Here is a 23,487-nt window from a genome sequence, read left to right on the forward strand (position 1 = left end):
AATAAGTTTGATGTAAAATTGATGTAACTTTTCTGTTATGCTTAAAAAATCTAGGAAACCCAGCCAAAAGGAACATAGACAAAAGAGCAAGTAGAATAATAATTCGTAGCTTGAGTTAATGGTTTGGAAGACATATAACATGCAGCAAGGACAAATTATACTAACTACATGTTTCACCTTCTCGACTTCCCCACGGAAAAATACGAGGGAAGGATTTTTCCACTGCTGCAGTTGCTTGCAGGTGATTTCAGTCCTCTGCTGTGATTCTCTCATTTGGACGATCTGCCAACATCTTGAGTTTTATACAGCAGCTCCTCCCGTGACTTTGCAGAATGACACCTCGCACGGTTAACAAGCGACATCCCAGCGTGGATAAAAGACGCTAACGGGATATGATACCTTCTGCACAAGCGGATTAGTGCATTGGTTCGCTCTGCCGTTTGGATAGTCGCTCAAACAGCGCCAACAATCTGGAGCTCGCCTCAAGTGTCACTGCACAATTTTATATGATGCACAAGTTATGTAAATTACCCAATTAGCAGAATTACAACGCTGCCAGAAATAGACGAAAGGCAGCAACTTCTTAATCCCCTTGAGAGGTTCGCAACTCTCTCCAAATTCAACAGGTGGTCCTGTAAAAGATATCACTTTTGCTGGATCGAGTTGCTGCCGTGCCACTTATGTTGATTGTCTCGGCTCTGCTATAAATCCTCACATGAGGCGGTTTCTGTGTCCATGCAGCTCAGAGATGTATGGCGCGACGGAAGTGAGCCCATGCATGACGTCCTTCGATTTAAAGGGTATCCTTTTTACTCCTTTCCTGGAATCAGAACTCGAAAACTGTTTGAGATATGTAGATAATTCAGAAACTTAAAGAAAGCGGATGATTACAACTTTACAGAGCAATCCCCACAACTTTGAAAGCGTGACCTTTTCGATCTCGGACAAGATTCACCAGCGTGTCACTGAGACGAGTGAGAAAAAAAAAAAACACGTCAAAAAAGCAGGGATCAACGCAGATTCCACAAATCTGTCATATAGTTGTGTCTAAACGTGTCAAAAAGCCAGCAGATAATACCTCGTTTCGGTGTTATTTCTCAGCCAGACATGAGAGGACATGCTCAGTATAAAGGTTAATCTCTGTGGATGGCTGGCTCGGTCCGTGTCTGTGGCTTCCCCGAGCTCTGCCTCCTTTTGCTGCCAGTAATGGAAAGCAGCAGGGGGGTGGGGGGGCCGGCCTGGCTCAGCGGCTGTGGCAGTGTGTGTTTCAATCACTCTGTCACCCAACAGGAGCAGGGGCAGTCCTGAGGGGTGGAGAAAGAAAGAGAGGACAGCATCCACTCTCCACACTTCAAAGGGCCTCTGATCAAGACTGATTGCTTACAAAAAAAAAAAAAAAGAAAAAAAAAAAGGGGGGGAGGGTCAAGTTTCTTAATTTTCAACACTTTTATTAGAAGCTTTAAAAAAAGTCAAGAATTTTAACTGGATTGTGTTTTTCAAAGTTATGATAGGGAGATGTAGAGGGGATGTGTGTGTGTGTGTGAGTGTGTGAGGCAGACTGCATGGCTGCTGGGGAGCTCCTCCCACCTCCCTGCGAGTCTCCCCACGCTGCTGCTGCTGCTGCTGCTGCAGAGGACTCCTGCTCACACACACACACACACACACACACTGACACACACAGCAGCAGCAGCAGCAGCAGTGTGCCCAGCAGCTCCCAGACCCCCTCTCTTTCACCTGGAACACCTCGACACAGGCGGATATCTGCTTTTCTGCGGGGATCAGAGGAGCTGCTTTGGACCTGATCGTCATTTTTTTTAATCTGAAGATCTTTTTTTTTTTCTTGCGTTGAGGAGAAAGTCCGAGCAGGTAAAGCGGGCAGCCTGCAGGCAACACATAACCTTGCCCACTAACAGCATGGTTACACTGTATTTTGTCAGTTTCCGCCTTTATTTCCCTCGGATACACCTGTTTCACTGTCTCCGCGGTGCGGGTTGAACCGTAACATGTGCGCATTTCTTATACGTGTTTTATTAATGTAAGTCACGAAAATGCTTTATGAATTACTCATGACTACAAAGAGATCGCTTTTTTTTTTTCGTGTGTGTGTAGATAATCCATCTTCAAGCAAATCTGGCAACATATTAATAGACTAGATTGCTACTGATTGTGTATATTAAATAAAAAAAAATCATAACACGTGGGGCGATTACCTGATCAGCTGATACAGATCAGATCAGATGCTGTTGAAATGTCAAAATGTTCAAATAAACCATCCTAAAATTGAAGTTTTAAGGAAGAAAAGTTCACAAGTTTGGGCGGAAATCCCTCCGGTTGAATGAATGGGCGATCAGGAGAGACAAATGTGGCTTGTAAAATAATTTGCATTCAAAGTGAGCGGCTGCGCACAGCGGTGTGAGGTTATTCTGTGATCATGAATGACTGTCAATGACTGGGAGTGTAATCCAATTACATTTGTTTGTCTTTCTCTATGTGCAATAATGTAAAAAGGCAGTCAGTAGGACAAAGCAATGAATCAATATCTTTAATAACCATCAAATTTGAGGGGAGGGGGGGGGGGCGTACTTCATAAATGTGCGCGTGTGCGTGCGTGTTTATGGGATCACATGTGTGTCACATCCTGCTTCCTGCAGAAATAATTCAGCTTTTTTGCCAGTATGTTTGGTGTTTTAAAAAAAAGGCGCCGTGGAATCCTTTTGTCACCGTATCTGTGGGCTGTTTGAGCTCCAGCAAACTGCCTCAGCCTGTTTTTCAAGGGGAAATAAATGGGCAATTTTAGCCCTGAAGCACTACATAATCATGCTTTGAGTCTGTTTGAATGGGGAAGAGAAATTGGATGTGTTTGAGACCTCTAGTGGCTGTGTGTGATCATCAGTGTATGTACAGAGGTCAAAGGGACATGAGGTTTGTTTACTGTCTGTGTGAGATGGTCCAATAATATAAATTCCACACGTTACCATCATCTAGTCGTTTCTTTTCTGTCTTATTTTTGTAGATACTTGATTTCTAACACGGTGCTGAGATATTCCTCATAGTCGGAGCTTTATATTGCAACGCGGGGCATAGATTTTGTCATGTGGCTGAGTTTCTGTTTCTTCTGAGTGTGTGTGTGCGCGTGTTTTCTTTTTACAAGAGGAAGTGAGAAATATTGGACCTTGAGCTTGAGAAGGTGTGGGGAATGTAGACAGGGGGGTCTATCTCTGTTCAAACAAGCAGGGCAGAACATGTCAACAGGAGCCGGAGGAACCTCCACACCGCTCAGATTGAAGTGTCTCTCAAAAATGTTGGACGTTTTTAGGTGAACCTCCCTCCGAATTCCCCGCTGGGAAAGTGGAGCGACCGGGGCTAAAGTGACAACCTGTCATCCTCGCTCTCTGGAACAGAAGGTCTAATGATCTGTGTGCGTCTCCGTTCAGCCGTCTGCGTGTCTGACTCATGCGCGGCGGCGTAAGATGTTGCAGGCAAGGCTCTGCTTCCTCTGTTGTCGCAGGAACAGTTAAACAAACGGGGCGGTTGTGGGTGCCTTCCTGCTCTAACTGACTCAGACAGGACAAAGAAAACTGTAAACAGGCTTTATCTCCACCGACAGTGGAACTCCTCATTCCTGTAGGGTTAGAGAGTTACAAGGACTGCAGATATGAATTAACCTGCAGATTCATCACATATCTCAAAGAAATAAATGCATTTTTACAAAGAAAAAGCCTGATGTATACAGTAGTTTGGATATGAATTACAGCTCGAATGCACATAGGCGACTTTTAACCGTCACAGGAGAGCAATTGTTGATCCTCCTGCAGTTATTTTCAGATAGTCAGCCTAAATAGTGAGGCGGTGTTGCTGTGTGTCAGTGCAGCACCTCGTTGAGAGCTAATTAAAGCTGTGTGCACAACATTAAAAGAACCCCCAGATACAAGGAGACAAATGATCCCTGTGAAACAGTGTTGATCTTCTCACTGTCAGGACGCAGCGAGGTGTGTGTGTGTGTGTGTGGGGCTGACTTTGTTTGTGCGAGGAGGTGGACACACATGTGGAGTGGGAGTGCAGGGTGTGTGTGTTTGTGTGCAGAAGGGGGAAGGGAGGTTGTAGTGGGTGTGAGATTCACCCTGGTGAGACTTGCGCCTTTTAGACATTCCTGACATTCCGACCTCTGGGACGTTTGAGGCTCCTCCGTCTTCCTCCAGCGTGTCGGGGGCTGCAGAAGACTCTGGAGGGTCTTTTATGTTGCCAGGCTCACACCGGCAGGCCCTTTGGTTGAGCAGAAACCACATACCCTCTAATTTAGGAGGGCCTGGGAACACGGAGCGCGGCGCACATCGGGCCTTCTTAAGTTACATCCACGGATGACACTTAAATCTTAACAGAGGTCCTCTGTGAGCCCTGAAACACTTGTCAGCCCGGACTCCTTCATCACAGCACTTGCATTTTCAAACAGGTGTTTGAATTTTTGCTTACTTCTTTTACACGTTTCACATTTTGGTCATCTTGAGGAAAAAAAAAGCTGGGAATGAGCTGGAGTGTTTGCACTCAGGATATATATTTAATTTGATAACCTGTCTGTTTTTTTTTCTTTTCTGATTGTCCTAAAAAAAAGTCTATATCAGGATCAGAACTGATGCAATCCTTTAGGTCCAGAATTATTTGGGTTATATGAGACGTCTCTCATACATAAGTACATCTGTAAAAAATGAATAAAACAGAGCAGTTCATTTCTCACAATCTAATTTAAACACTATTTATTACATTTTAATGGAGGTACTCCAAGCTTTCTTGTTTTGTTATCCTTCATTTTAGCCAATTAATCATAAAAATATAAAAGAAGTATCAAAACATATGAGAACATTTTATCAAATTATGTTTTTTTTATAGATCTTGATTGTCACACAATCAAAATTTTGAAGTTTAAAAATTTCCCGAATAAATCATAACTGAAGAAAGACCTCACAAAACAATTAACTTTTTAATGATGCTCATTGTTTGGTGATGTACTTATAGTTTGAAACTTTAAAACTTTGAATAGTTGTGTATGGAGTGTGCATGAAAAGAAATGATGGAGAACACATAATTTTCGGACTAGTTACAGTACTTATGTAATAAAAGCACTTAGTTCGTCACAGAGGTGTTTGGGATTATGATTACAGTACAGCCTGTGGCTGAAAGTGATTACACTGGCTTCTCGACTTCACTCTGATAACAATGTGCTTCTTTCTTCTTTATGTTTTCGCATACTGCCTTGTGATCAACATCTTATGGTGCTGCGATCGTCTGCGGGCCCAGCCATGAGAGTTCCCCCCGCGTCTGCCGGATACCTTCACAGCGACTTCTGACCCAAGCCCGTTCGAGCAAACCCAAAGATGTCAGCGTGCAGCGACTTTGCAGAACACGTGTGGAAACCCGGCTCTTGTAAGAACTGCTTCCACCCGCTTAGCGCGCACAAGACCCTGTCGGATGGCAGCGCGCCAGCTGCGTGTTTGAAGGGCAGCCTGGGAGGAGATGAGGAAGCTGGAGTAACGGCGCCTTCGCTCTACAGCAAGCCAACCATCGCTGTCAAACCCACCATGATAAGCGTCGACACCAACGACTCAACTGACATCAACATGAACATAGAGCAGGTGTGTTTCCTGTATGTGTCCTTTCTGTTATATTATGTGTTTCTATTTGATTTGACAAAAGTCTTCCTGTTTTTTTGTTTTTTGCACCAGGAGAATGCAAAGAGTCCAGCAGACCGACTGGCTCTGAAGAAGCTGTTAGATCTGTCGCCTCTTTACATTGACAGTAACGGCTGCAGCAAGACCCTGAGAGAAACGGTTCTTCAGAGCCCAGATGCCAAGACGGACTACAACAACTGCTTTTCTGTGGCTCCTTTGTCACCCACTGTTCTGCCCAAAGAATCCATGATCATCAGCAGTATCTTTGTAACCCAGGAGGACGGCAGAGGTTTGCAGAATTTAAAGATAAATGCCAATGTGGACTCCTGCAAGCAGCAGGCGAGTGTGGCTGCTATCAAAACCAAGAGCACTTATAATGGAAATGGAGTGGCTACCAGGGCAAATTATCCAGAGTCCCATCTGGCATCTGTGGAGATACCTTTGTCAGTGGATATAGCTCCGTCCAGTCCCGCCAAAGTTTATAGCAATGGTGTAAACACTGGGAGTATGACTGTTACCACGAAAACATCCAGCACTTCTACCGCTTCCTATACGTCAGTTATAAGTGTGGAAACTACTACGCTCACGAGCCCGACGTCCCCAAAGTCTGTTCCCGTCCTGTCCAAACAGAACAGCCTGTCAGACTCCTCCTGCTCCTACCGTAGCAGTACAGATTCCCTCCATGGACCAGAGGGGTCAGGAGGAAGAGGAGAGAGGTCAGGAAGCCCCCAAAGCCCGCCGGCCATCGGCAGCCCAAAGTCGACTCCCAGCTCTCCTGACGGACAAACAAACTCGGAACCAATTTATGCCGAGAGCACCAAGAAAAAGCGCAGGCCGCAAGAGAACGGACAGCAGTCCCAACCCGAGTCACCCAGCCAGACCCAGCAGTCCCCGTCCTCTGAGCAGGAGCCGTCGGGAGACAGTCAGAGGGCGACTATCACCGTGATGGCCGCTCACACGGAGGACACCAACAAGACTTTCTACCTGAGCAGCCCAGACTCGGCCGTCAGCACCCAGTGCCACTTCAGCCCCGCCGCGCGTAAAGACCCCAGCAGCCCGGCCTTCCGCTGGCCCAGCCCCAGCCACAGCTCGCCCTCTTTGGCCACCGAAGCCTTCCTCACCCCCACTGTGCACACCAAACCCCAGTCCAGCCCACCCATTCCCCCGAAGAGGAGCAGCCGCTCCCCCAAACTGGGCACGTCCAGCCTGTCTCCGTCCATGTCTTCCCCGGTTCCTCTCCCCGACCTTCCCCGGCTGGGCGCCTCCAGCCTCTCGCCGTCTCTCTCGTCCCCGGTCCCGCTGCCTGAACTGCCCATGCTTTTTCTCGTCTCTGCGCGGGAGGGTCACTTCAAGGTCCCCACGGAGAACCACGGCGCGCCTTCCGAGCGCTGGCACAAGCAGCACCACCACAGCTCTGGATGGAACTGCCGCATCGAAGAGGAGGAGGAGGAAGAGGAGAGGGAGCGAAAAGAGATGGAGAAGAAGAAGAAGCTGGCTGCCAGCTCGGGGACAACCTCTCGTGCGACGGGCCCGGTCAATGGTGCTGCTGTCTGGAAGGAGGCCAGGGACTGGAAGGCCCACAGCAGCCCCCCTCTGATGACAGAGCCAGGCACGGCCCCCTCGGCCTCCCCCAACAATGGTGCCTGTCAGGGGGAAACTGAGGGCACCAGCGCAGAGGAGGAGGGCAAGCATATCGGGAGCATGCCGGCCAAGCAACCGTTGCATGGAGGTTCATCAGAGCTGCTGGCAGCCGGGAAAGGAGCTGCCAACAATGAGCCCAACCCGCCGCCCCCACCACCCAAGAAACTGCACAGGTAAGAACAACAAAGAGCTCCTTGTTTAAAGCTCAAAGACTCACCGATTATCTCTAAAACGGGACACAACATGAATACACCATCATGGCTGAAGGGTTTTTACTACATCTTTAGGAAATAGAATCATTTTTATTAATCATGGATTCACGTATTTGTCCTTTTTGTGTCACAATATGTGTCGATTAAATGCAAAAATCATATCAAAATCCCACATCGAAGCCGACTTTGTCCAAAAATAACTGTAATGATGCTTCCTATTTCAGACCAAACAGCGCATCTTGTCAGGGTATTTTGTTTATACTCAGTCATGGATATTTAAAGGTTTTCTTGATTTATAATTTATACGTGATGCAGGTTTTTCCACTCAGATGAAAGTGGCTGAGCGTCTTGGCAGCTCGCATAGCAGTAGAAGATAACACTAATAAATGCAAATCAATGGAAACAGCCAGCAAAATAAAAAGGCCGGGATGAAATATTATTTACAAGGACGCAGCAGTTTCAAAAAAATCGAATACGTGTTCAATTACAGGCTCGTAAAATATATGCCTACAATCAGATGAAAGCTGTGTATTAATCAAACTGGCCTTGTAATAATCGCGTCTTTGTCCTTCTGTTCCTTACCTGTGACATGCATTAGCATTAATGGGACTGTAATAGCCATGTAAATGTGGCTTCGTTATATTACATAATTCAGCACTTGCACCACATGCACGTATTCTAAATGTACAGAGGCATTTCGCTCTCATGTGACTCCCTGTATGTACACACAGACGGAGGGCTGGTGCTGCTCGTGGCCCATGGCGTGCGGCTGTGTGTATCAAGCCAGACTCCGCACATGCATGCGCGCAGCCTCGCTGCAGTCATCTCTGAGAATCTTGCGGCGCCTTTCTCCTTTCATAGCATCGTTATTCAGCCTTGAATTAGCCTCCATTCTGACGCCTTGTGATCATTCAGACTGTTCCTGCGTGCTCCTCAATGCGGGCCTTGTTCTATTCATGCTGCCAATGTGACTTTTTCAATTCTAATTAACACACAAAATGGGTCTGTTAAACAGTGTTCTGCCATGTCATGGCAGTGTAAATTTGTTTTGGCTGCAGCACAATAGGCATATTTGTAAAGGAAAAGGCTTTTTTTTTTCTCTCTTGCAATGACAAAGCTGTCATTTCCACCCTGTCAGATGCAGGTATTGGCAAAATAATATTTTCACCGTTGTTGTAGTTGAACTTTCAATTATTGCCTTTTTTTGTACATGTTGCTGCACATCTTGGCTGTTTTCAAGGCTTGGAAAATGATATTTAAATACTAAACTAGGAGGACACTGAAAATGGAGAATTTTTTTGCTTTCAGGGCTCGCAGCAGTTGCAGCCATTCATTTGCTGGAGCGTGAGCAAATGAATCCCCCGAAGTCTGGGGAATACATTCTGCTGTCTGAATCAATAAACTAAAGCAGAAAAAGAGAAGAGGCCAAATGCCTGCAGTTATTAGCGCATCAAATGATCCCCGTAAAAATGAACTTTAGCTTCGTCTGGGCGGCGTGATGAGGTGTAATACACGACTGCAGATTCCTCTAAATATGCAGATGTTCTCTCTTCGTGAGCTCGACTCAGCAGAAGCCCGGTGAAGACGACTTCACTGTCAAAACCACAAATTGCCGGTCATATTTCAGGGGTCCTTATGTTTGCGGTAATTCTAGTAAGTAACCGTTTCTCCTGTTATGACATTGCCGACATTCTGCGCCGATAAAAATACCTTGTAGAGAGACACATGTGGGAACACGCCTTCAGTCGGCCGGTGACAGTTTCGGCTGTCTGGGGGTCCAAATTTATCTGCAGGTTTAGTTTGTTTAATCAACAAGTGTCGCTTGTCACTAGGCGTGCAAAGGAGACGACGCTGCAGCATTACAATTTGGAAATGATTTATTCTTAAGTGGGAAATGAACTCCTGCATGTCAGTGAATGGAAAATGGACATGCCCTTCATGAAGCTGCATTTTCATTATCTGAATCATTTAAGAGCTGCAGATGGTCTGGTTTTTTTTTGGTTTTTTTTTTTACTGCCTTTGCCAGCCTTGTAGGCACAATGGAAATGACTGCATTTCTGCTCTTTTACACTTCACCACAAGTCAATCACTGACTCAGGTGGGTGGGTCCGCCTCAAGGCTTGTGTGTGTCTGTGCATTCAGCCAAGTCATGTATGAGTTTGCATTTGGAAGAGCTCTTCAACGAGGAGGGCGTGTCAGGTGATCACTGAAGGCTGCAGAAAAGGAGGGACTTGAGTGAACAGATTGTTGCTCCTGGCGACTCCCAAACTGTCCAAAACCTGGCAATGGCTGTCACCAATAGATGTAGAATTTATAGAGCAGCCATTCAGATTGAAGCCTTCTGAGTCTGAGTCGGGGTTTGAATTGCCTTTTGCTCTGTGAACCACTGTTCCGAGACACGGCGCCCCTCCCTCCGCAGATCCGCCTTGAATAGATAACATGTTGTTGCTGTCTGACAGAGTGGAAGTTGCTCTAAAGAAAAGCAGTAGGTGAATGAATGAATGCTAAAATAGAGATATGGGGGCTTTATTTCCATGCATCTAATGGGCGCTGTTGCTTTTCCTGTTGAGACACTTTAAATACCCATATGACTCGTGCGGGACCAGGGTTGTGTTACTTGCTCATGGCCTGGCTTTAGAGAGCCACCAGTCTGATCCGGGGGCATTCTGTGCCCACCAGCCCGACAAGGACCTCTGCTTCCTGCAGCATGAGGTAGGCACCTGACAGCATTTTTTTTTATTTTATTTACCTTTCATAAGACATTGATTCAATGTTTCTCTATATACAAAGTCTTGTGATAGGTGACAGTCATGCTTTTGCTCTTACAGAAGAGTTGTGGTAAGAGTTTGTATTTTCAGGAAGAACATAAAACCACACAGTGAGCAGGGGGGGGGGCTCTTTTTTTCACAGCTCTATCAGGAACAGAACAGCTCCAATTCAGAGGTAGCTTTAAAATGTCACACTTATTTCCTTTCTGATTCGTATCAAGCTCTTCCTCTTCTGCTAATCTCGTGTGATTGTTATCTGTTGAAGCAGGGCTCGTTATTGCCATTACTTAGCACATCCTGTTGGTGGGATTAAGTCAGGTGTGAGATGTGAGCTTGACAAGTCAAATATGCAGTGGTCATTCTGTTGTTTTGCATGTAAAATAAAAACTGGGTTGCAAAGAATGAGGAGGCAGCCAACAGAAAGAAAAAAGAAGATAACAAGGCTCTGGAGCAGGCTGCAAGAGATAACAAGGATTTTTGTGTCAAACATTAATGGATCTTTCAGTTATATGACTCTACAGCAACCTCCTGCAAAGGGAAGAAAAAACAATGGGTGTCTTTCTGCTCTGCAACATATTGTATGATATAGCCTTTGTTCAGTGAAAGCAATAAATTCTACTGGCACACAATATCACCACAGTTCATTTAGTTACACTGCGACACGTGATCAAAAAGACAATTTCTTCATGCATGCATGCACTTTGCCTCTCAGACAGCAGCAGTTTATATATTTACCACTGACGGGGTCCAAAATAAGAGTGAGGAAGTGAAGCTGGTCGCGTCAAAGTGATGCACAGCATCACTTGGCTGGGCTCTCGTTTTACACTGTCACACTCATCTCTGAAGCTGATTAGCTGTAACCCCAGTCTGATCCCTTTTTAAAGCTTTCCCAGTTTCCCTCCACCAGCTTTATTATTATCACACACAAGTCGGGATAGCATGTGTGTCAACAGACAGTGCTACTTAGTGTAGCGTGATGGTTTATATTTCAATCCAGTGCTGCCGTTGTTGCTGAGTTGATATTGATAACAGTATAGAAGTAGTTTGACGGGTTTAACAAGGACATCATGAGGGTTTTGAGTGAATCTTTTGAGGAAAGAGATAAGGAGTGGGCTTATAATTAGATAAAAAGAAGAAAAAATGTAAAAAAAAAAAAATTCTTCTATGTAAATTGTGTAGAGAAAACAATCAACAGAATGATCAATAATCAGAATGCAAGGTAATTGCAACCTTTAAATGCTTGCATGTTTCCACATGCAGTCCTCTTTATGTGCCCTTCTTCAGAGAGCTCAACCATCCGTGCACATCCTCCAGAAGCAATGACATTTTTTTCACAAAGAAAAAAAAAAATCTCATGTTTTGGACACAAATCTGAGAGATCTCAAGTGAGACATGCACAGGGACACACACACACACACACACACACACACACACACACACACACACACACACATGCGCACGGACCCCTAATCTCTGCGCCCATTACCAATTCTCCCGTGCCTCAGCATTTCCACTGCCTTTCATCACGGCTCTTTTGTCTGTAAAACGATAGCGGATCTGTTAGCCAACTGCCCACGGAGAATACCTAACCCTTTGTCTCCCCCCGGTGCTCCTCTCCTTTTCTCCTCCTCATCTGTTTGTTCTGCTGATTTATGGCGGAATAGGAGTCATGGGCCGGCAGATAAATGGGGGAGCGGAGTCATTTTTTTGTGCGATGGGAGAGAGGAACGAGAGATGAAGGGATGGGGAGCAGGCTTCCACGAGCCATTAGCGGGTATAATGAGACAAGCCAGCGGCTGTCACTCAGCCTAATTGGTCACCTTGATTAGAAACTCCGCTCATGCACAGATTTCACTGGCATTAATGTAGGTCATTGGGGTTGTCAGGAGACGGAATGAGGGGAATGTAAGGCTTCTGTCTTAGCAGATGAAGAGAAATACCACTCCTGGACTGTCCACTACACTTTTGGGCTTTCAGCTTTACGTTCACAAAAATAGTTTGGTTGCAGTTTAGAAGTTTATTCACAGTTGAGACACAATAGGAAGCAGAAAGAAATGTATTGAGCTTGGTTTGTGTTTTTAGATGAGCAATTGGACCATCTGCATTGATATTCTACGGCGTTAAAGTGTATTGAATAGACTCATTTTTCAAGTTTTAAAATTGTTTCTACATCCTTGAGTGTGCTCTATACGTATTCTGAATGTAATAGCGAAGAGGCTTTAAATTCACTGATACTTAAGTTTAACAGTTCATTAGGAACTTTTTTAGAAGTAGTAGAAAATGTGCATGCAGTGCATGAGTTAGTCCCATCATTGATCCATTTTTTTAACCATCAACCAGTCGTCCAACATATTTTTATGTGTGTGACGTCCTCTACCAAAAATGTTATCTTTCAACTTTCTAGAAGGGCTTTTCTGACGTAAGAACTAGGTTTTTATGTTTACATGACTCCATTTGAATCCATCCAGAAACAAAGAAAACCTCACTGTTTACTGAAGCATTAGGAAATGTTTCAAAAATTAAAAGTGGCACTCTGGTTGTTTTTGCCACTTGATGCTACGGCGTTTCACTAAAATTCAGTTTTGGCTTCACGCAGTCTGTTATATACTTCACTTTACTATAATCAAAAAGAACAGGAAGTGTTGTTTTCAGTAAGGCATGTTGTAATAGTCATAAATCAGTTCAGAATTCATGGGTTTTACTTCCTCTAACAATACAGTCAAAACACTCTTAACAGGATGTGTAATTTAACCCTTACATAGTTTTTGCTGCGTACTTCTCTTCTGTTGGACCGTTTATGATAGCTGAAGAATTTATTATTATGGTCCTCCGGACTTCTGCAGTCAAAGAACAGACTGACCAGAGTCTCACATCACTTTGAACTGGAACCAGCCAGAATGCACAATAATACTGATGGAGATTGCCAGATATTGAAAGCTGAAGTTATCTTTGAATAAGGTGCAGAGGCACTCATTGCACATAATGACGATTCCGTAAAAAATAAATGCTGAATATAATAACAGTCATAAGAGATTTTAATTGAAACGCTGCGCCTTTTTCCCGTGGTTGTCTTAGTGACCCTGTTGCCTGCGTGACGAGGAAGTCAAGCGGTTCCTCATTTGCTCACAGATCGATACATTTCTTTGCAGAGTGTCCGGTAAGATGAGTGGCAGCAACATGGAGCTGGACCGCTGCAGTCAGCAGGGCTCGGCGTGGAGCCCCACTTCCTCCCTGCGGGGCCTGAGCAGCAGCAGCCTGCCGACCGCCTCCACCGACAACCTGACAGCTGACGCCGGTAAGTGTCACCTTGGAACAAGTTTACAGGTGTTTGAGTGGTGCGTTTGTATTCGGCGCAACGGAAACACACATCAAGTGATTGTGTGTAAATGGTATGAAAAGGTCAGGACCTGACGTCTGAAGGGCTCTTTATACCGGCCACTTAGCCTTTTTGAGGGTTGTTGTTGTTGTAGAAATGCTCTTTCTTCAGGGACGAACAGCTCTGAGGGTGAAGAAAGAGGGTGAGTGCAGCGTTTCACAGCAGACAGGGGCAACTGAAGAGCTCATCTGAAACTATAACAATTAAAGGAAGGAGGTCAATCAACCAGATTTGCACCCAGTTTTAATTTCAGTCATTGCTTGGACTTTATTGTAAAACTGAATGCATTTCTAAGTGGAAAATACAAGTTCCATGCAGTTTTACTAAAACGGCCTGATTAACTGCAGCTTTTATGAGAAAGCTGATGTATTAACGGCAGGCACTTTGGATCGTGTCTAACAGATGTGTAAAGTGACACACATTATATCCATGTTGCGCGATTTCTTCATGGATATGTAATGTCAGGTATACGTATGAGATCTTGCAAAATACTAGGAGTTAATTTGCTCCCTCTGACAATGCGTGCATTGTTTATTATGCATCTGTTCTTTATATGTTTGAAAAGGAATTGCAAACAGAGACGCTGCTGTCATTGTGGTGAGAGGCAGTTCCTCAACTGGCTCGCTGTGACTTTTGTTTGCGAACTTCTTTTAAAATACATTTTCTCAAAACCATTATTTCAATAGTTTAGTGTCGCTTAGCGTAATTTGCTCACAAAACACGTGCAGAATAAAGTTCAGTCTATTACGATCTTAGCAAATTATACCAGGTGTCATTTACAGCCAGTCAGTTAACTCTTTACAATATAACTCACATACATTGTGAAATAATCCATTACAATGTGGCCCTCTGACTATCACCATGATCAAAGTTGTCCAACACTGTTTTATACCCACAGTCTCTCATCTTATCTCTTCTGTTGCTTGTTTTTTGAGTTTACATACCATTTATTATATCAGGTAGTTAATTTATATTACAGAATCCGGGATGTATGTTTCAATATTGAAACACGGTTTGGACTGAACGCCAACCTTTCTTAAATACTTAGAGTTTAGTTAGAAATTGCTGTCATCGTTCACATTTCGGCTTGAAACCACCGTGGTGCTCAGACGTTTGTAATTGCTGTAACTTCCTGGGCAATGTTGTTTGAAGAGATAATTATGGACTCTGATAACGAGGGAAAAAGGGCTTGGCTACATCCTACAGAGTACTTCTTTTCACTTAGCAGTCCTCCCCCTCCGCGAAAGCAGTTATTGAAGACTGCACCACGCAATTATCTCAGTATCTGTCTCCTTTAGTGTGAAGTCAAGTTTCAGCCTCCACTCTTTAATTGACAAATGGATCATAATTGGATGGAAGATGTTTTGAGTGTCACCTTAAATCCGGGATTGTGGAAATTTCCATCTCTTTTGAGGAAAGGAGGTACGTGTGTCTGGATTGCGGCCGTGTGGGAGGCAGTGGCAGAAGTGGAGCAGTAAATAAATCACATTCACAGCTGTCACGTCTGCGAGTGCTGTGAGGTTAAGAGTAGCTAACTTACGGGGACACTTAGGGAAAAGATTTCTCTGTGATAAAGTGTTTTTGTGTGCATGTTTTCTTAGTTGATGTAGTTTATCTTGCCTGTATCAGATGAAGTTCACTATTTTTTTCCAGTTTGGCAGATATTTGATTCAGACTTTTATCTTCAAACTGTCTTAACGTAATATTTTGGTCTTTCTCAGGCTCCCGCGATGCCGCACGCCTGTCGTGTTCGTCGCCGTTCACCAGGAGTCCAGTGGCGTCGGCTCCGGGGTCTCCGCACCCGCCTACCGTCAGCAGCTCCGGCAGCCAACCGCCTCCTCTCCCCGAGAAGAAGATGGTCAACCGTACCGTCTCGGCTCCCGACAGCGCCAACGGGAAGCCATTCGCCCGGGGCTACCCGCGCCTCCCGTTCACCGGCTCGGAGAGCAATGTGTGTCGCTCCACCGACGCCAGCTCCTGGTCCAGCTTACCGTCCAGCCCCGTTGATCCGCGGCCCATCTTCTCCTCCAACGAGTCCCTGGAGCGCTGCCACGCCCCGCTAGGCCGGTCTTCCAGGTCCCGGACTTTGGATGAACCCCTCAAGACTCACGGGCGGCTGGGGGTACACTGCCGAAGCAGCATCACGTGCTCCTCCTCCCCCCAGCTCAGTGCCCCTTTCTCAGCCTCGGAACCGGGCTTAGCCCCCAATCTGGGGTCAAGCTTGCAACTCCAGACCCTCCTGAGTAACATTGACAGCAGAGAGGGGGTCTACTCCAAGCTGGGCGGCCTGTATGCGGAGTCTCTCCGGCGCTTGGCTCTAAAATGCGAGGATCACTTCACCCGCTCCCAGAAGAACCCGCTCCGGTTCGAGGAGAGCAACTGGTCCCTGTTCAGGCTCACGTCCAACAAGCCCAGCTGCAACGCCGGGGACGCCGTTTACTACTCTGCTGCCTGCGCCTCAGACCCCAGCAACTCCTACGCTGTCAAGGTAATGCTTCGATTCTTAGATGCTTAGGTTTGTGCAAATAATCCAAGCAATCTCAAAGTGGTCGGTTTGTTGTATTCCACTGTAATCAGTCTAAAGTTATTGTTTTCCCACCATAAGCAAACACATATTTTCCTACATGATAGAAAAAAAAGGTCTACTTTTGGTATGCAGTTTTAACTTTCTGCCTCTGTCTACTTAACAACAACAAAAACAGATAATCATATATAATATTGTGTTCAAACATTAAATGGCGATGGTGAGTCTCAGCAGGAATCAAGTCGTCCTCAGTCCAGCTCTCACAACTTGCTATTGTGTATTAGTTGCAGTAGTATCTATCATTGTTTTGACTGTAAGCAGACTACACACTACTCACTGCACCTTCTTGTGGTTTCATATGGTATTACAAGACTGATTAGTTTAGGCTGGGTGCTTGGATTGGTGACTATAGTGAATATCTCTACACAGTACAGTGTCTGTACTGAAAAAACACACTTTTTTTTCATTAATTTAATTTTTTATAGAAATGTTAATTGCAAGCAACAGAAATATTGTAATCCTGAGCAGTAATTCATAGTTTATATTACTATTAAATCTTTCAAGTTTAACATTAATCAGATATTTACAAAGACGGAAAGCGCTGCTACTGATGTCTTCATGAAATGAATATTTCATGGAAAGAATATTTTTGCGCGGCAGCAGTCTGTACTCACACTGTCTTGCGGAGCTGGAGTTGTGTGTGTCTCTCCGCAGAGAAGTGTTCAAATATTTAATCTCTCCGAGGTTGTCAGCCTCCAACCAAAGTGCACCTCAGTTTCGACTACCTGTGCTGTGCTCCAGGCTACATTTTGTCAAGTGGGTGTTGTAAATGGATCTTTTGTACCAGTTTGAAGATGGAACAAGGAGATTAAAATCGGGCGGCGTTCTCATTTGTTCTCAGTAAACTCAGATGTTTAACGTACACAACCAGGAAGCAGGGTGTGGATTCAGTCTCCCTGATCTTTGTCCTAAATACATTAGGACCATACAAGGCAGCGACTGTGTGCGTGTGAGTCTTTTTGTCTGCGTGTGTGTGTGTGCCCACACTCTTGCTCAATATCTCAAGGCCCGATTAATCTTTGCATTCCAGGCAGGATTTGTTTGCGGACCAGCCCGTCTCGTCACGGCCAAACACACCCCAAAAAAAAACAGAGATCATCCAAAATTATTTCTGACAATCATAATCTGAAATCAGCTTTTTTTTAGTCTGACTCGGTGTTAGCGTGTTACAGTTGTGTTAACCTGAGCCTGAAACTTGTGAAAGTGGGTTTTCAACCTAGTTAATCGCCCAGAAGCGATTATAATAATAAATCTGATCCCCACGCTCAATAAGAACATTACCGAACCCTTCTTTGGATAGAATTCCATTTATTTCAGACCTAAATACCGAACTTTATACAGAAAAGTTCCTATTTTATTACCTTTGGCACATGGGGAACGAGAGATACTGAGCTGCTGTTTCAGCTTACAGTCCTGGAACCAACCTGCCAATTTGTGTCCTAAAAACTCCCTTTTCAAGAAGCTCTCAGCTGAGAAAAGAGTTCCAACCCGCATCAAAGACACTGATTTCACTTGAATGAGAGCAATGACTGAATTGGCACTGGCCTTGGATCTTAACTAACAAGCATTCCTTTCTTGTGTTTCTTGGCTCCACTTCCTTCCCATCCCTGGAATTCCCCCCCCACCCTCACCTCTCTCTCTCTCATTCTGCTTCATCCTTTTCTACACCCCCCCCCTTCTTTGTGTGCACACTTTTCCAGATCTGCAAGAGTCCGTCCACAGAGACCAAGCAGGGCCATCTGTATGGCCTGTCGGTGCAGCAGAGCATGCCTCCTCACTTCAACCTCCAGCAGGACTGCGGCCACTTCCTCGCCTGCGTCCCCCAGAGCATGCTGCCTTCCGACGAAGTCAACCCCCCCTCCGCGCCCGCCCCGTCCACGCCTCAGCCCTCCGCGCAGGGCCAGCAGGCGGAGCGGGAGCGGGTGGTGGTCATCACCCCGGAGATCCCCCACCAGACGGCGGCCGACTTCGTCCGGGAGTGGGAGGGCTTCCACAAAGCCCAGCCGGAGGTGTACGAGCGCCGCGTGTGCTTCCTGCTGCTGCAGCTCTGCAACGGCCTGGAGCACCTGAAGGAGCACGGCGTGACGCACCGGGACCTCTGCCTGGAGAACCTGCTGCTGGTGCCTCACCAGCGCCGGTCGTCCCAGTTCAGCCACCAGGCCGCCGCCGACGGCGTCTCCAACGGCAACGGGCCGGACGTTCAGCGCCACCTCCCCCGGCTCCTCATCAGCAACTTCGCCAAGGCCAAGCGGCGCTCCTCCGAGGACGCCGCCTCCACCAACGTGGACCCGCGCGTCAAGCGCGACCACGCCAGGCTGGCGCCCGAGATCGTCTCGGCCGCCCAGTACCGCAAATTCGACGAGTTCCAGACCGGCATCCTGATCTACGAGCTCCTCCACCAGCCCAACCCGTTCGAGGTGAGCCCGGCGCTGAAGGAGCAGGACTACCGGTGCGAGGACCTGCCGGCCGTGCCCGCCGTCTCCCTCTACTCCGTGGGCCTCCAGAAGCTGGCCCAGCTCCTCCTCCAGCCCGACCCCATCAAGCGCATCCACATCCAGGAGGCCAAGCGCGTCCTGCAGAGCCTGCTGTGGGGTCCCAGGAGGGACCTGATGGAGCAGCAGTGGGAGCGGCACGGGCAGGCGGGCGGCTTCGCGGACGGCTCGCGGCACGAGGGCCTCCTCAACTGGCTGGACGTGAAGCGAGCCCTGCTGATGATGAAGTTCGCCGAGCGGTCGCTGGAGCCCGAGAGGAACGCCGAGCTGGAGGACTGGCTGTGCTGCCAGTACTTCTCCTCGGCTCATCCCCTGTCGCTCTGCCACACCGCCGAGCTGCTCTACTCGCTGAAGTGACGCCTCACCTTACAGAAAAACAAACTGTGTGGATTTGTGTGTATGCACAACGACCAACGGTGTTAAAGCTACTCTTTGAGACGCTATGGACGGGGCCCCGAAATGTGCGAAAACAACCGCCCAAGAAAACTGTGAACTCGCCCACCTGTCTGCGCCACTTCTACATGCATGAGAGCCGTTTGTTGAGTCAGCTGTCCACTTTGTACCGTACACTTCTACACCATCGGCGTCACGCTGCAGGCCGTCAACAAGAGGAAGTGGCCTCTGAAAACTGTCACTGAAATATGGACCGAATGACAATATTTCACACCTAATCACTTTATTTTTTAACAAGCGATGCTAATGAGAACGTCCCATAAAAGGAGAATCGTGAACATGACTCATGTTTGTAATACACTTACCAAAGTCCCATGGTTGACACTGTATTACACGTACTTTATAAGTATCAGTGGAAGCATTTTCATGCTCTGAGGACAAATAATCCATAACCCTTCTGCGTGTTGATGCTGTGTCGTATCTGAATGTGCAGCTAACTCTGTCTCGGTGTGTACGGCTCACTGGTCACGGGCACATCGTCCTGTGCTGTATACTGTGTGAACAGGCTTCAACTTCATCTGCAGAATAGCTCTTTTTTTTTGTTTTCTTTCTGTGGATCCTGGTTTACTAGTTGGAGTGATCAAGGCCGATCTTTCAGAAGTGTGTTAAATTGGCCAAAAAAACATGTTTCGGAAATGGCTTCTACTGAATGGACGATTCCCGGTTTTCCACGATAATTACTTTAAGCATATATATTTAAGTCTTTTGACATTCGTCGCAGTGCCTTTTGGTTTTTTTTTTGTACATGTTACCGTGACTCAAGCCAAATGTAAATATTACTCATTCGTCCTTTGTGAAACTGGCCTTTCACAGAATGTTTTAGCAACATCTTTGTACAGTGATTTGTAGATGATATGAGAGAAAATGAGCCCAAGCAGGTCTTAAAAAGCCATGAATATGAGGAGGAATTAAAAATATTTATATTGTAATTTGTTATCCTGTAGTAGTCACTGGAAGTTTTCAGTTTTTTTATTTCAATATGTGGATTATTACGGTTTTTTTTCTTCTTTATTTGCCACAGCAGTTGCTGGGTCTCTCTTTCTTTTTCTTTTGTGGGCTGCAGAGAGAACGCTTCAGGTTCTGAAGTTTTTATCCCCAATAAATAATTTGCTACTAAAAGTCCAGAGAGGCAAAAATGTTAACAGCCTGCAGAGTGCAGGTTTTTCTCCATGACTGACTGGAGCCGAGAGACAGCATGGCCTGAACTCATAACTAATGCGGTTTTGATCTGAACTACTTTATGTGTGCCTCACTTATTTGCATCCATCAATAAACTGTGCATATATTTTTCTCACAGTGGGAACCGATGTCTTGATTTTTATTTATTTATTTTTTTGTGTGCGTGTGTGTGTGTTGCAGTGACGAGTGTCTTCATTAGATGCAATGAGAACGGCACTGCGGTCGACCAAATAGCATCTGACATTTCAAGTTTTGCAAAATGAATGAGCTCGGAAGGCAAATAAACTCTCCCGGTTATAATTAAGTGAACTCGTGCAGTTTGGAGACGGAGAGAATCTAAACGGACATTAAACCAATGGGGCGGGAAAGAAAAAAAAAAAAAAAAAAAGCTGGTAAACTCCGCCCGGCTAATGTGAAAACATGAGATTTTGTGGTGTACACAAAGTGCACTGCACCAGTCAACACAACAAGTTGGTCGTGTTGTGGAATCTCAATTAGAGTTTGGAGCCTCGGGCCAAAACAGACCCCAGACTCCCCCCCCCCAACCCCTTGCCCTCAACCCACCCCGCCCCCCCACTCCCACCCTGCCATACAGCTTTCTGCTTCACATCACTTCTTCAAAACCGCCGGCAGCTCCCTTGTCATAGGTGGAACTATGTTGCTATGGTGTTTTGACCAATGGAATGGCATTTCCAGGAAGGCAGTCAGCCCTCTGTCTCCCTCTCTCTCTCTCTCACACACACACTCTCGCACACAAACACACACACTCACCAAGTGAAGAAGCCTGTGGAGCAAGAATCCAAATAACGCCCCCCCCCCCCCTTCTTAGCAACAGCAAGGCCTCTTCTTTGTTTGTCCAGCGGACGCCGGTCAGGAGGCTGCATACTTTACGTGGAGGAATATCCAGTCTGGCAGACTGTAACACAAAAGGACAAGAATGCAAAAGCAAACATGCCGCATGCTGGGATAAAATAGCACCGGACAAAATATAGATCCTGTTTAATTAAGTTTACAGTTGAAATAAAGTTTCATGTTGGTTTTCTCCTTTTATCGCTGCTCATATTGATGGATGTACAGACACTGATTTAAGGATTTCTGTACACAGTCAGGCATACGTGCAAGCTAAAGCTTCATTTAATTAAAATAAGTCAATTAAATGGCTCTTAGAATGGCTCTGTGAATGTTTAACGTTTTTATCTGAAAGAGAGGGGACGATCCCCCTCAAAGAGATGAAACCTCCCAACTCTTAACAACTGGGAGGATGAAAGCGTTACTCTTCTTGTGCTAGTAAGAGAATTTTAATTAAATGATAGGTCTTTGCATGTAGTCTGTAACTGCTGTCACACTTTCAACCACTTGTGTGTGGTTTAATGGAATAATTAAAACGTCCCCCCTCCGTTTACTTCAATTCATTATGTTATGAATCCCAAATGTATCAGGATTGTGGTAAAACCTGGAGCGCTCCCTCCACAGCTTTTAACCTCTCATCCCACTCACGGTTTAGCTTCTGCTTGTTGGACCGAAAGGAAAGTTTTCATGGCAAACTTTCCATTTAGTTAAAATACAGCCGGCGGCTCATTGAGTGCTTCAGCTCAGCTCCATCAGTTAGACATTGTTTTTCCATAAAATGTTCCTCGTTAATACAGGAAGGAGGAGGAATGTACAATATGTGGCGCCCAGCACACACAGCTTGTTAGTCAGTCCTCTCCGACACATAGCCAGAAGCCATGAAGCTGCACCACATCCAGACTGCGTCCGTCATAGAGGACATTTTGACAGGTGAGAGAAGGGAAAGCCCAATTATGAAGAGGGAATTGAATGGTGGTTGAATTCCATTTTCTTGCTTTAGTGTGTAAGGTGCCGCTACCGGATGAAGGCTCTCATTCTCAAGATGTAGAAACTGGAAGGACTTCCCTCCGAGCCGGCCGTTTTCCGCCCGGCCTTCTGCGCAGGTCTTTATTATTGCGCTCCGTCCCACTTGCACATGCTGTTTTTGCTGTTCCGCAACAATGAGGTCCATAAATCTTTAATAAAACAGAAGGCAGGCCCCACCACGGGCCAAAGTGACAGAGAAATCAATAACCCATGGCATGAAGTGGGGCATGACAGAGACAACGGGAAGCACAGCAAGTCACAGCTTCATCAAGGCCCGTTTGTACCGTCTGCAGGGTTTGAGATTAGGTTTGGATTAAAGCTCATTTAAGGGTTATTGTATAAGAAGGTCCAGGTTTTACATGGTAAAACATGAAAATGTGTTATTTTTCTTACATCTAAGAGAGATGGAGTCATTGATGTGAATGCATTAAGTGCTTTTTCGTAATCAATATCTGCTTTTACAGGAAACACAGATCCAGACCAGTGATTTTTTTTTTTTTTAAACGCTCAGCTGGATATAACACTTTGAGTAACACTTTACTTGAAGCAACCGGTATAACACATTATGAGTACATTTAAAGCATTATAATGCCACTATAGCTTGTGTAGCTATAGTTATAAACACTCCTAAATGACCACAATGCCAGGACCTAACCCTAACCCTAACCCTGTGCTGTATAGTGGGTCATAAAGCACTGTGATCATTTATGAGTGTTTATAACTACGTTACTTAAAATGTGTTATACCGGGTGCTTCAAGTAAAGTGTTACCACACTTTGTTTTCATTAAGTTCCTGTTTTATGCTGTTTCAGTGCTTCAATAATGTTATTTTCTATTTAGATGAAAGTCAAATCATGCCACCAACTTGACATGTTCGAGCAGGAGCCACAGGTCAGTGCAGTGGAGAGAACTGTCAGCAAGAACAGCCCCGGTTCGAGTCTGGTCTTGGACATTTTCAGGGTTTTTGAGGTTAACTGATGACTTCAGATTACTGACTTCAGCCAGTCAGTTAATTCAAGCACCCAGAGAACATGTACTTCATTTTACTGATAAAAGCCTGGAAAGTACTTGGTTTTTTTTTTTAATTCTAATTTGTACCGAATAAAGCTAAAAATAAGCTCAGTGACCCAATACTGGCTGAGATTGCTCATTGTGGAGGCAACAGGTGGAGTCAGTTCATGTGTCAATAAGTGAAAGAAAAAAACATTTAAATCAATAGTGATGTGGTATGATGAATAACTTGA

The 23,487-nt window shown here is 45.6% G+C and overlaps 1 protein-coding gene across 1 annotated transcript; it reads left to right on the top strand.

The window, feature by feature from the left end:
- The first annotated feature begins 1,663 nt into the window (after positions 1-1,663).
- prag1 (PEAK1 related, kinase-activating pseudokinase 1) lies at positions 1,664-20,485 on the top strand. Its single transcript, XM_030084568.1, has 6 exons — positions 1,664-1,866; positions 5,293-5,627; positions 5,718-7,477; positions 13,434-13,579; positions 15,382-16,148; positions 17,945-20,485. Exons 2-6 carry the CDS (start codon positions 5,370-5,372, stop codon positions 19,091-19,093), a joined length of 4,080 nt encoding a protein of 1,359 aa, XP_029940428.1. The 5' UTR covers positions 1,664-1,866; positions 5,293-5,369; the 3' UTR covers positions 19,094-20,485.
- Positions 20,486-23,487: the final 3,002 nt, after the last annotated feature.

This window comes from Salarias fasciatus (assembly GCF_902148845.1).
Source record: "Salarias fasciatus chromosome 7 unlocalized genomic scaffold, fSalaFa1.1 super_scaffold_4, whole genome shotgun sequence".
Classification (NCBI taxonomy): domain Eukaryota; kingdom Metazoa; phylum Chordata; class Actinopteri; order Blenniiformes; family Blenniidae; genus Salarias; species Salarias fasciatus.